The 14022-nt window shown below is 43.4% G+C and overlaps 1 protein-coding gene across 1 annotated transcript in view; it reads left to right on the forward strand.

Moving 5' to 3' along the window:
* Pkd1l1 (polycystin 1 like 1, transient receptor potential channel interacting) overlaps positions 1 to 14022 on the forward strand; it is a gene marked incomplete at its 3' end in the record, with an annotated part of 141644 nt that overhangs the window by 113486 nt on the left and 14136 nt on the right. The window contains 5 exon segments of the mRNA XM_085829334.1: positions 3607 to 3717; positions 7953 to 8073; positions 8735 to 8818; positions 9370 to 9518; positions 10518 to 10752. Of these exon segments, the coding sequence (XP_085685460.1) occupies positions 3607 to 3717; positions 7953 to 8073; positions 8735 to 8818; positions 9370 to 9518; positions 10518 to 10752 (700 nt within the window).

Here is a 14022-nt window from a genome sequence, read left to right on the forward strand (position 1 = left end):
CAAGGCTGCCCACTCTCTACCTACCTATTCAACATTGTACTTGAAGTCCTAGCCAGAGCAATTAGACAACAAAAGGAGATCAAGGGGATACAAATCGGAAAAGAAGAAGTCAAAATATCGCTTTTTGCAGATGATATGATAGTATACATAAGTGACCCTTAAAAATTCCACCAGAGAACTCCTAAGCCTCATAAATAGCTTCAGTGAAGTAGCTGGATATAAAATTAACTCAAGCAAGTCAATGGCCTTTCTGTACACAAAGGATAAACAGGCAGAGAAGGAAATTAGGGAAACAACACCCTTCTCAATAGTCACAAACAATATAAAATACCTTGGCGTGACTCTAACTAAGGAAGTGAAAGATCTGTATGACAAGAACTTCAAGTCCCTGAAGAAAGAAATTAAAGAAGATCTCAGAAGATGGAAAAACCTCCCATTCTCATGGATTGGCAGGATCAACATTGTAAAAATGGCTATCTTACCAAAAGCAATCTACAGATTCAATGCAATCCCCATCAAAATTCCACCTCAATTCTTCAACGAATTAGAAAGGGCAATCTGCAAATTCATCTGGAATAACAAAAAACCTAGGATAGCAAAAACTCTTCTCAAGGATAAAAGAACCTCTGGTGGAATCACCATGCCTGACCTAAAGCTGTACTACAGAACAATTGTGATAAAAACTGCATGGTACTGGTATAACGACAGACAAGTAGACCAATGGAACAGAATTGAAGACCCTGAGATCAACCCACATACCTATGGTCACTTGATCTTTGACAAGGGAGCAAAAACCATCCAGTGGAAAAAAGACAGCATTTTCAACAAATGGTGCTGGCACAACTGGCGGTTATCATGTAGAAGAATGCGAATTGATCCATTCCTATCTCCTTGTACCAAGGTCAAATCTAAGTGGATTAAGGAACTCCACATAAAACCAGAGACACTGAAACTTATAGAGGAGAAAGTAGGGAAAAGCCTTGAAAATATGGGTACAGGGGGAAAATTCCTGAATAGAACAGCAAAGGCTTGTGCTGTAAGATCGAGAATCGATAAACGGGACCTCATAAAGTTGCAAAGCTTCTGCAAGGCAAAAGACACCGTCAATAAGACAAAAAGACCACCAACAGATTGGGAAAGGATCTTTACCTATCCTAAATCAGGTAGGGGACTAATATCCAATATATATAAGGAACTCAAGAAAGTGGACTCCAGAAAATCAAATAACCCCGTTAAAAAATGGGGCTCAGAACTGAACAAAGAATTCTCACCTGAGGAATACCGAATGGCAGAGAAGCACCTGAAAAAATGTTCAACATCCTTAATCATCAGGGAAATGCAACCCAAAACAACCCTGAGATTCCACCTCACACCAGTCAGAATGGATAAGATCAAAAATTCAGGTGACAGCAGATGCTGGCGAGGATGTGGAGAAAGAGGAACACTCCTTCATTGTTGGTGGGATTGCAAGCTGGTACAACCACTCTGGAAATCAGTTTGGCGATTCCTCAGAAAATTGGACATAATACTACCAGAGGATCCAGCAATACCTCTCCTGGGCATATATCCAGAAGATGTTCCAACCGGTAAGAAGGACACATGCTCCACTATGTTCATAGCAGCCTTATTTATAATAGCCAGAAGCTGGAAAGAACCCAGATGCCCCTCAACAGAGGAATGGATACAGAAAATGTGGTACATTTACACAATGGAGTACTACTCAGCTATTAAAAGGAATGAATTTATGAAATTCCTAGGCAAATGGATAGATCTGGAGGGCATCATCCTGAGTGAGGTAACATATTCACAAAGGAACTCACACAATATGTACTCACTGATAAGTGGATATTAGCCCAAAAACTTAGGATACCCAAGATATAAGATACAATTTGTTAAACGCATGAAACTCAAGAAGAACGAAGACCAAAGTGTGGACACTGTGCCCCTTCTTGGAATTAGGAACAAAACACCCATGGAAAGAGTTACAGAGATAAAGTTTGGAGCTGTGAAGAAAGGATGGACCATCTAAAGACTGCCATATCCAGGGATCCATCCCATAATCAGCTTCCAAATGCTGACACCATTGCATACACTAGCAAGATTTTGCTGAAAGGACCCAGATATAGCTGTCTCTTGTGAGACAATGCCGGGGCCTAGCAAACACAGAAGTGGATGCTCACAGTCAGCTATTGGATGGATCACAGGGCCCCCAATGGAGGAGCTAGAGAAAGTACCCAAGGAGCTAAAGGGAACTGCAACCCCATAGGTGGATCATTATTATGAACTAACCAGTACCCCAGAGCTCTTGACTCTAGCTGCATTTGTATCAAAAGATGGCCTAGTCGGCCATCACTGGAAAGAGAGGCCCATTGGACTTGCCAACTTTATATGCCCCAGTACAGGGGAATGCCAGGGCCAAGGGGTGGGGGTGGGTGGGTGAGGGACTGGGGGGGGTGTATTGGGGACTTTTTGGATAGCATTGGAAATGTAATTGAGGAAAATACCTAATTAAAAAAAAATAAAGAGGCAGTGAGAGAATTTTGAAAAGTAGCTAATAGTAACCTTAAGCACCAAGAGCCCTTATCCTTTGTAAATCAAGTAAGATGCAACACTCCACTCTTGAGCACAGCGAAAGACTCAGCTGCTGTGGTGTAAGCTCAATGGGAAATGCATAAAACAGTCAGGAAAGTTAAGAAACAATCCTCAAAGGTTGAACTGTAGCCTGAAAGCAGTGGGAACGCACCAGTGCCTACATCAGTGTATAGCAGGTGTCTGTCATCCTTCAGATTAATGACCCACTGTGGGATAGGACACACAAGCAATTACATGGTTGTCTAGTTTTGTCATTGCTGCTGTCCTCAAAGAGATTTGTTTACAGCCTGAGAGAAGGATAACATGAATTCTAGCTCAGAAATACCAAAATCCAGTACTCTTCAATGTGAAGAGTAAATCACAGATGAATGAAATAGACACCTAAATCAATGGAACAGAAGGGAGAGACCAGAAGCAGCCAATGAATAGGCCCAAGCAGTTTTATTGGCAAAAACATTAAGACAATTCGATGTACAAGTGAATAGGCTTTTCAAAATGGGGTGGGAAAGCTGGATGTTGATAACATAAAAGAGCAAAACCAGCACAGAGGTGTTGAAATCCCATCCCAAGCTAAGAAACTATTGACGATTGATAGGTGGTGGGAGAGAGACAGTTTTCCTTAAGGGTATGCCCAGAGTAGGTTGACCAAGCTCTAGTGGAAGGCCACATATTGCAGAGCATAAGGGCAGCACGAATTATACTTGAATGGTTAAAAGAAAACAATAAAGACACAAAATTGAATGAGTAGGGCAAGTGTGTGGGTTTAGAAGGAGCTGGGTGAGGAGGTGAATGTAATCAAAGTACTTTTGTGCAGTTTTCAAAGAACTAATAAAAACTAGGAAAGAGTCTTTTGAAAGTACAAAGAATAAACACAGCATTTAATCCATCTCATGCCTTTCTACAAATACATCTGAACCGGGACATAGATGCCCTGCTCCCTAAAATACTTTCCATGAGGGAAATGTGGACACACGGGGTCTCTAATGATGCTAATTCTTTAATCTCTCTTCCCAGAGACATGACCATGCACAGCATCATGCTACTGTTGCTTTTGTTTATAGCATATGGGAGATTCTGCCCAGGTGAATATTCTCTCAATCATGCCATCAGGAAAGCATTTATAAGGTAGGAGGTTTGGGGGGCTCTTGCAGATCTGGGGAGTGTTGCACTAATTCCTGGTCATTACACCCATGTCCAAAGATGACTTCAGGCTCTGGGTTCCAGAATCAGTTTCCTTCACTGTGTTCCAGAAGGGGGCGCCCTACAGACGCTCTACCCACACCTCCCGTCAATTTCACCTATCCAAGACTGCTCAGAGAAAGGTCTTCATCACAGCCTGTGTGTGAAGTCTGTGAAAGGCTCTCTAATTACCCATGTTAATGGAGGGCTCCATTTGCAGACTTTGGCAGGTGCTTGGCATCTCATTTGGGGGTCAAAAGTGAAAGAAGTTCTGGGCCTGAGAAGGTCATATCATTCATCTGTTTTGCAGAAAAATATCAGTGTTCTTTAACCAAAGGCTACAATCACAATTCATGATTCCTGATACCCAATTTCAAACTGTGCTTCTCTGCCAAGCATTCAAGTGTTCATTGTTTTTATTTCCTACTTTTAATTGCAACAGGATCTGCATTATAAAGAAACACTGACCAAGGGAACAGTTTAAGGCAAAGGCCCACTCCCATTCATCTGACACATGGGTACCTTTTCGGGGTCCTGACACCTCTGAGATTCGGATGCCCAATAAAACGAGTGGATACATTTAGAACATTCCTTAGTCAGTGAAAGTTACCAACTGGGCAGTTTCTTCAAGGTAGTTTGACTCTGGCAATATGGATTATCATTAACTTCAGACCAATATCCCTTATGAATATTGGTGCAAAAATCCTCAATAAAGTTCTTGCTAACCGAATCCAAGAACACATCAAAACAATCATCCATCCTGACCAAGTAGGTTTCATCCCAGGGATGCAAGGATGGTTCAATATACGGAAATCCATCAACATTGCTTACTTTCTACTGACAGAGTATAACAACTCTACACACTCCAGGGGTTCCTTTCTCTTCTGTAAGGAATATTTTAATACTCATTTCTGTAGCATTTTTATGAATGTGTTGCCTTTGAACATTAGTAAGAATTCATTTCACCTTTTTGCTTTAGATTTTTAGATTCTGTAAGGCAGAGGAACACAGGCACCCTGCTAGATGGTGACTCGCAGATGTCATTCCCTTTATTCTTATTCCCTTTAGCAAGGTACTGCCTGGAAGCCCCAGTACTTGAACTTGCCATGACTCAATAATCCCAGGACTGCTGCAGCTCTAGAGAAGCTAATGGTAGTTTCTGAGTCCCATTTTCCAACGCCACAGTTAGCTTCTACTTGGACAACTTAGTTCTTCCTTATGAACAGGTGCATAGATTATGCCAGGAGGGGGCGCTGTGAGCAAAACAAAGAGACCATGTGGGGCCACCTTGTTTTAGACATGGAAATCAAAACACAAAAACCACTGATTTGGCTAGTTTATTTTTATCTCACATTTCACGAATTCCTTTTTCTTTGACATTTCTCATATGCCTCTCGAGTGTCAAATATTCCAGCTGAGATAACATCTGTAAAATTCCTGTAGTCTTGGACCTGGTACACTCAGGTAACCCTCCCAAATGTTGACCCAGGTGGGCTTAGCGCCCTCATGTTTCCCACAAGGATAGAAACCTCACTGCCATATTTATATATCATGGTTCAAAATGGAATGTTTAAAGTGGACCCTCTCTGTCTCACCCATCCCCCCAGTACCTAATCCTTAAAATCAACAAGTCCCTAGGGGCTGTTATTTGTAGCATTCCGGGGGCAAGGCAAGCCTAGGAAAAGTGAATCCGATGGAGTCTAAGGGGTGCTCTCTTGGCTCCCCGTGGCTGGCAGTCCTTTGCTCCTGGCTGCTGCAGCATCCTCTACAAAGTTAGGATACGTAAGATTCTAGATTTCTGTCTTCAAAAAAATTACTCTAATATCAGATTGTGTCACATTTAATTTGTGTTTGAAGTACTTCTGAACTCAAAGTCTTCATGAAATCCCAAATCAACAAAACTTAACTGAATCACAAGTGAGGTGAGGCAAAATCCTTGCTCTATCCCAGTGGTTTTCAGAAATGACTACTAACACTAATGCTTTTCTTCTTGCTGGACTAGAGCTGTGGGCCCATTTGATATAATTGCTGTAATTAGTACACGTAGGACCAGGCTATGGTTGGATCCTTTGGTTCACCTCTTGCTCTCCAGTGTGCCATGAAGGAGCATGATGGTTCCTTTGTGTAGGGATGTGTGAGCTCTGGGTAGCAGCAAGTGTTTCTTGACAGTTTCATTAATGTGGTCCCAACGGGGAGCAAGTATGGCAAGTGATAACATTTCTCTAAATTCTGCAAGCTTGGGCCAAGGGTGCAGTTAACTGGCAGATCACATGCTTAATGTGGGCAAAGACACCTTGGGTTGATGCCCCAGTACCTCAAAATCTACTGTGGGGGGTGTGGAGAGATGGTTCAGTGGTGAAGGATACTGGCTGCTCCTCTAGAGAACTCTGCTCCTGTTTCTTACACCCATAGAGCTGCTCATAACAGTTTGTAACTGTAGTCCGAGGGGATCCAGTGCCCTCTTCTGGCCTCTGAAGGTACCAGGCACGCACATGATACACAAAAGTGCATAAAAAGAAAACACCCATACACATAAAAATAAATAAATTTTTAAAAGCAATTTTAAGTGTTGTGGAACTCAGTATAGACATTAAACATATGCTAGTTTGTTTTTTCAAACAGATATGGGCCTTACTTAGCGGCAGGTGTGCAATCAGCTCGTCTGCCAATGTTCCTCCCTGCCTCCCTGCCTCCCTGCCTCCCTCCCTCCCTCCATGTCTTTGGACAGTGCTTTCTCTCCGGGGCTGTGAATATTTTCAGGGTTTTACCAGCTGTATTTGTGCCTCTCATGCTGACTCTGCCTCCTTTCCAAGAAATGCTGTTTCTCCATCAGAGCCTCTAGATGTCCCTTGCGCTCTCCCACTTGCTTAGGATTTGACAAGTTTGGCCAAGTTTTCAGAAAAGTATGGAATTGAGAATGAGCAGTCAGTAGAAGGCCTGCAGAGATTAAGTTCCATAACAATAACAACAACGACAACACACATAAGTGGATGGGTAGGAGACAAACTCTACTCAAGGAAAGGGACATGGGGCTGAAGAAGGCTTTGTGGTTAATCGTGCACAGTGCTCTTCTAGAGGACACAAGTTCAGTTCCCAGCACCCATGCCCAGCAGCTCATAACTCACTGCCTGCAACTCCAGCTCCAGACGGTCCAGTTCTCTCTTTTGGTCTTTGCAGTTACCTACATGCATATCACACACACACACACACACACACACACACACAAATAAAAATCTAGAAGAAGAGGAGGAGGAGGGAGGGAGGGAGGAAGAAGGAACTAAAATAAGTCAGCTCAATAGCTCCTGGGCTATTGCTCACACAGGTTATGGAGGGAGATGTTGGATGTGTGTACGTTCAGTGTATATAAATTGCTGATCGGGGTATTTGTTTCCTCGTTAACATATTTTGAAGGCTTTTCCTTGCCCTGGGTTCCTTTTGGATTAGACTGTCTATCTACCTTTCTTACATGGTTGTAAGGTATTACAGCCGTTAAGGAGTCCCTGCCCCACACCTGGGCAGAGACTATCTGGCACGAAGCATCCTCTTGCCAGCTTCTGAGGTGTGAATTCTGCTTCTGAGGTCGTGTCCCTGAACATGAACTCAAGAGATGCCTGTCCCAGGCTTTCTGGCTGCTGTGCACTGGCTCAAGTGACCTACTCTCTAAAGCTCAGCTAACCAAAAGTGCTCAGAACATTCCATCCACCCTCACTTGGTGATCTAAGGCAAAGCCTACCTTGTAATCAAGTGTTGAACATCTCATAGAATTGGATATTGAGCTACAAGTGAAAAACTCAAGTGTTGGCGGGTGAAATTTTGACCACGGTAGAGTTAAAAGATCATCAGTTTTAACTGTTATTGTAGGCTGCATATTCAGCTATATACAATTTCTTTGTTTCCCCACAGGACAGGGATCTGATTTGTTTCCCGGTGTCCACAAGAGTGCCTGGTACTTAGTATTTGCCCAGTAATGTTTGTTGAGTGAATGAATGAACATTGTTTCCCACCATTTCTTTTGCCTCTGTTGCTGAGGAGCAAAGTGAATTCTGGAATTGTACCTCATCTTACAGATGCTTTGGCTTAATTCCCACAGACGTGGGGGTGGAAAAAATGGCAACTTTTCCCTTGCTTGGAATTGTTCTTAAGGATTCATGTATACTTTTTTGTTTTGTTCTTGAATTAAGAAAGGCCAATCACTCCTTGGGGGACCTCAGCAGCACAGAAGACTGGTGGGACTGGACGCTGAGCACACTGCTACATGAGCTGTACCCAGAAAGAACATCTGCTAGAGCCTGGGGGGCTCAGGTACGTTCCTTTCTTCTCTGTCGGACGCTATATGGCAGTGGGGAGAAGCCACAGTGCAGTGTAGGGGCTGCTCCATGGCGCCAGTGCCATGGCAGGCAAAGAAGCCTGTCACTCTTCTTGACTGGAGTCTATGTTAAGCCAGTCACATCCTCCAGTCAACGCTTGCCAGTCCGAGCAGGGCCTAGACACTTACACAGGAGTTCAGGGTGAGACTGAGGAAGAAGCTAGCTCGCTTCTTGCCTGACAGAGGCTCAGGAGTTTCCAGAGCAGAAGAGGAGCCAACAGCTAAGGCAGCATGGTTAGGGAAGCTTCCAGAAAAAGGCAAGGTTGGTCCAAAGTTTGTATTATCTAATCCCTTATTCAGCTTTCACTTTCTTTCCTCTTTTGAAAAATATACAATCTTTGTCTCCTTTCGTTGTATTCCATGAGTTCTGGAGGCACCTGGGTCATTCATGTGAGATGAACTTCAGGGGGAGGCACCTGAATGGTTTCCTTCTCCAAAGAGGAGGCTAGGGAGGGAGTGCTGGTTGCATCCTCAGTGACATCAGGGGGATGGACCTCTGATTCCACAGATGCAGGGACCTGTGCATCCTCAGCCTTGTCAGCCATGCTTTGCAGGGGCCAATTGAAGTTCATAGTTCTCACACGTTGCCTCTTTCAGCCTGGAGCTCTTGGAGGGCAATGCCACCTAATAGGCCCCCTGGTGGTCAAACAGCTGAAGATTTCTGCTGGCACTGCATGTATGGTACGCACCCTGGGAGACTCAGTGACTGGGCCCAGCAGATCAGTTAAGCTCCTCAGACAACTGGGATGTGGTGTGGGGTTGCCAGGTGCCAGTACCTACCTTCCTTCTGTCCAGTCCGAGCACCTCCTGCACCCTCTGCATTCAGCCCCAGAACTGTTCTCTTCACTTCTAGAATTGGTATTCTAAGCAAAAGAAGGCTCTTTCTTCTGGAAATCTGAATACTAGGATATTCTTGTATTCTTTTCTGATGGGGTAGGGTGCCCCAAGCCAGCATTATTCTGCAGTGCTTAGTGCAATGTTCTGCAGACTGTCCAGCCCCGCCGACCCAACTCCTCAGCTTCAGCCTTCAGAAGGCATAGCCTAGATCCTTCCAGTTTAAGATAGAACCCAAAATATCATGAAGTAGGCTACAGAATGGTTCTTGAGAGTAGCAGGGTCCCTGATCACATCATCAGACTGAACCTATGTGTGGGCAGAGCTAGGGAGCCCCACAATACAGACAACTTGGGGGCAGTGCTTGATAGGTTACTTGATTGACGTTTGTGCTCCAGCCTCCCAGACCATTCTCAGAGCTTGTGGAAGATGTACTTCCTATGCACAGCAATGACCTTGACCTTGAGAACCGAAATGTGTCCCCTGGTAGTCCTGAGACCTGTGGTGTGAAGAAAGAGAGCTACATGCATAGCCTAGGAAGAACAAGGTCAGTGAGCATCCGTAAGTGTGGCTCCCAGGCCCATGCTGCCAGGTGAGCTCTGCCCTTCTGCAGGCTCAGCTTCCAGGCCAAGTCGAAAAGGGCCAACATTGCTAAGGATGGAGCAGTGCTCCTGGTTCAAGCAATGGTGTGGAAGAACTCAGAGTCGGTGTTCAGACCCACATGCATAGAGGAGAACAGAACGGAACATTCTTCAAAAGTGACTGCCAGAGCCTGCAGTCATGGGGTCAAGTGAATCTTTCCCCTTTGCTTGTTGTGTGCCAAGCAGGGTGCTCATGTGGCCTCACCAGTCCCTCCCCTAACTCCTAGAGGAACACAGAAGCCTGGAGCTGCAGTAGGCAAATGAGGAGTGGATCTTCCAGTGTGTGTAGATATAGCGTGTATATACTATGCTTCCTGTGTGTGTAGATACAGCATGTATATACTATGCTTCCTGTAGCCCAGCCTGTAGTCAGGTACCCTGGCAGTTCCACACCATACCTAGGCCCCATTCATGGTACAGCCTTCCTCATAGAATGGGACTTTGCATAGGAATCAATCTGAGAGTTATAGTAGTGTGCCCAGAGAACTTAAAAATTTAGTAGCATGATTTGCTACTAAATATGAATAATATATATGAATATACTAAAATTTATGAATATAGTAAAATGTGGTTTCTTTCTATCCTTAAAGTCCACTGTGTGCCTTTGGGAAGGTGTGGTGGGTATCTCTTCCTCACAGGGCATAGGTGAAGGGTAGAAGCCAACTGTCGGCTGGAATTATATCCTTGCTGGTGCAGGAAAGGGAAGAGGAGGGAAAGAGGGGTAGTGGGCTTCTGGTGGGGATTCCTGACACATAGGAGGACTGCCTGTGCAAATCAGAAGATAAGGGTCATCTGTCCCCATGAAGGCTATCAAGTGTTTTGGACATGGTGACACAGATGGGGTTTTCCCTGGGACTCCCATGCCTTGTTCCCTGCCCTCTCTCTGAACCTGTGATGCTTTCCAGACATGAAGCCCATGCAGCTCTGACTGCCCTCAGGGCTAGCAAGTGGATCGACCACAGCACAAGGGCCATGTCTGTGCACTTCACTCTCTACAACCCTCCAACACGACTCTTCACAAGCGTGATCCTGGGCACAGAATGTCTCCCCTCAGGAGGTCTTGTCCCCTCATTCCTGGTAGAGTCCGTCCGTATCTTCTACAGTGACTCAGCCCTAAAGTACCTTCTTATGCTTTCTGAGGTAAGTTCACCTGCCCTGGGGCTCCTGGATGGACACAGGGAACCCCAGCTTCACCTGGCCTAAATACTTCCACACTAGGAGACTAGGGTCTTTTCATTGGCTTACCCCTACAATTCTTTTGCCGCTTTTATGAGGTATGAATCATAGAGAGCAATGTTGGAGCTGGAGATAAGGAAGATCCCCAATGGGAAGATACATACAAATTGAGCTCAAATACTCAACCACCACAATGTACTAAATTCATTGTGGAGTCTTAGCCTTAGCCACCATAACAAAATACTGTCAACCCCTCACTATCCAACATTTAACTTTGTTTCTTTCTTTTTATTTTTTACTCATTTACCGCATTATTTTTTATTAGCTATTTTCTTCATTTACATTTCAAATGCTATCCCCTTTTCTAGTTTCCTCTCCAAAAGTCCTCTATACCCTCCCCCTGCCCTGCTCCCCAACCCACCCACTCCTGCTTCCTGACATCCCCCTGTACTAGGCCATATAATCTTCCCAAGACTAAGGACCTCTCTTCATATTGATGGCCAACTAGGCCATCCTCTGCTATATATGCAACTAGAGACACAAGCTCTGGGGGTACTGGTTAGTTCATATTGTTGTTCCTCCTATAAGGTTGTAGACCCCTTTAGCTCCTTGGGTACTTTCTCTAGCTCCGTCATTGGGGGCCCTATGTTCCATCCAATAGATGACTGTGCGCATCCACTTCTGTATTTGCCAGGCACTAGCATAACCTCACAAGAGATAGCTATTTTAGGGTCTTGTCAGCAACATCTTGCTGGCATCATAACTTCTGTTAATTTCAATGTGTCTCTGTTTAGTTTCTGTTTCCAGGATCTGTCCATTGATGAGAGTGAGGTGTTGAAGTCTCCCACTATTATTGTGTGAGGTACAATGTGTGTTTTGAGACTTACTACAGTTTCTTTAATAAATGTGGATGCCCTTGCAGTTAGAGCATAGATATTCAGAACTGAGAATTCATCTTGGAAGATTTTACCTTTGATGAGTATGAAGTGCCCCTCCTTGTCGTTTTTGATAACTTTGTGTTGGAACTCAATTTTATTCAATATTAGAATGGCTACTCCAGTTTGTTTTTTCAGACCATTTGCTTGGAAAATTGTTTTCCAGCCTTTTATTCTGAGGTAGTGTCTGACTTTGTCCCTGAGCTGGGTTTCCTGTATGCAGCAAAATGTTGGGTCCTGTTTATGTAGCCAGTCTGTTAGTCTATGTCTTTTTACTGGGGGAATTGAGTCCATTGATATTAAGAGATATTCAGGAAAAGAAATTGTTGCTTCCTGTTATTTTTGTTGTTAGAGTTGGGATTCTGTTCTTGCAGGTATCTTCTTTTAGGTGTGTTTAAGGATTACTTTCTTGCTTTTTCTAGAGCGTAATTTCCCTCCTTGTGTTGGAGTTTTCCCTTTATTATCCTTTGAAGGGCTGGATTTGTGCAAAGATATTGTGTGAATTTGGTTTTATCATGGAATACTTTGGTTTCTCCATCTATGGTAATTGAGAGTTTTACTGGGTATAATAACCTGGGCTGTCATTTGTGTTCTCTTAGTGTCTGTATAACATCTGTCCAGGATCTTCTGGCTTTCATAGTCTCTGGTGAGAAGACTGGTGTAATTCTAATAGGTCTGCCTTTATATGTTACTTGACCTTTTTCCCTTACTGCTTTTAATATTCTATCTTTATTTAGTGTATTTTTTGTTCTGATTATTATGTGTTGGGGGGAATTTCTTTTCTGGTCCAGTCTATTTGGAGTTCTGTTGTATGTTCATGGGCATCTCTTTATTTAGGTTAGGAAAGTTTTCTTCTATAATTTTGTTGAAGATATTTACTGGCCCTTCCAGTTGAAAATCTTCATTCTCATCTATACCTGTTATCCTTAGGTCTGGTCTTCTCATTGTGTCCTGGATTTCCTGAAGGTTTTGAGTTAGGATCTTTTTGCATTTTCTTTGATTGTTGTGTCCGTGTTTTCTATGGAATCTCTGCACCTGAGATTCTCTCTTCCATATCTTGTATTCTGTTACTGATTCTCACATCTATGGTTCCTGATTTCTTTCCTAGGATTTCTATCTCCAGAGTTGTCTCCCCTTGGGTTTTCTTTTTTGTTTCTACTTCCATTTTTAGATCTTGGATGGTTTTGTTCAATTCCATCACCTGTTTAGTTGTGTTTTCCTGTAATTCTTTGAGGGATTTTTGTGATTCTTCTTTAAGGGCTTCTACTTGTTTAGCAGTGTTTTCCTGTAATTCTTTAAAGGATTTTGTGCTTCCTCTTTAAGGACTTCTACCTGTTTAGCAATGTTGTCCTGTATTTCTTTAAGTGAGTTATTAATGCCCTTCTTAAAATCCTCTATCAGTCATCTGGAATAACAAAAAACCTAGGATAGCAAAAACTCTTCTCAAGGATAAAAGAACCTCTGGTGGAATCACCATGCCAGACCTAAAGCTTTACTACAGAGCAATTGTGATAAAAAACTGCGTGGTACTGGTATAGTGACAGACAAATACACCAATGGAATAGAATTGAAGACCCAGAAATGTACCCACACACCTACGGTCACTTGATCTTCGACAAGGGAGCTAAAAACATCCAGTGGAAGAAAGACAGCATTTTCAACAAATGGTGCTGGCACAACTGGTTGTTAACATGTAGAAGAATGCGAATCGATCCATTCCTATCTCCTTGTACTAAGGTCAAGTCTAAGTGGATCAAGGAACTTCACATAAAACCAGAGACACTGAAACTTATAGAGGAGAAAGTGGGGAAAAGCCTTGAAGATATGGGCACAGGGGGAAAATTCTTGAATAGAACAGCAATGGCTTGTGCTGTAAGATCGAGAATTGACAAGTGGGACCTCATGAAACTGCAAAGCTTCTGCAAGGCAAAAGACACCATCAATAAGACAAAAAAAACACCAACAGATTGGGAAAGGATCTTTACCTATCCTAAATCAGATAAGGGACTAATATCCAATATATATAAAGAACTCAAGAAGGTGGACTCCAGAAAGTCAAATAACCCCATTAAAAAATGGGGCTCAGAACTGAACAAAGAATTCTCACCTGAGGAATACCGAATGGCAGAGAAGCACCTGAAAAAATGTTCAACATCCTTAATCATCAGGGAAGTGCAAATCAAAACAACCCTGAGATTCCACCTCACACCAGTCAGAATGGCTAAGATCAAAAATTCAGGTGACAGCAGATGCTGGCGAGGATGTGGAGAAAGAGGAACACTCCTTCATTGTTGGTGGG

The sequence above is a fragment of the Mus caroli genome, unplaced genomic scaffold (assembly GCF_978045245.1).
Source record: "Mus caroli unplaced genomic scaffold, Mus_caroli_1 scaffold_13, whole genome shotgun sequence".
NCBI classification, from domain to species: domain Eukaryota; kingdom Metazoa; phylum Chordata; class Mammalia; order Rodentia; family Muridae; genus Mus; species Mus caroli.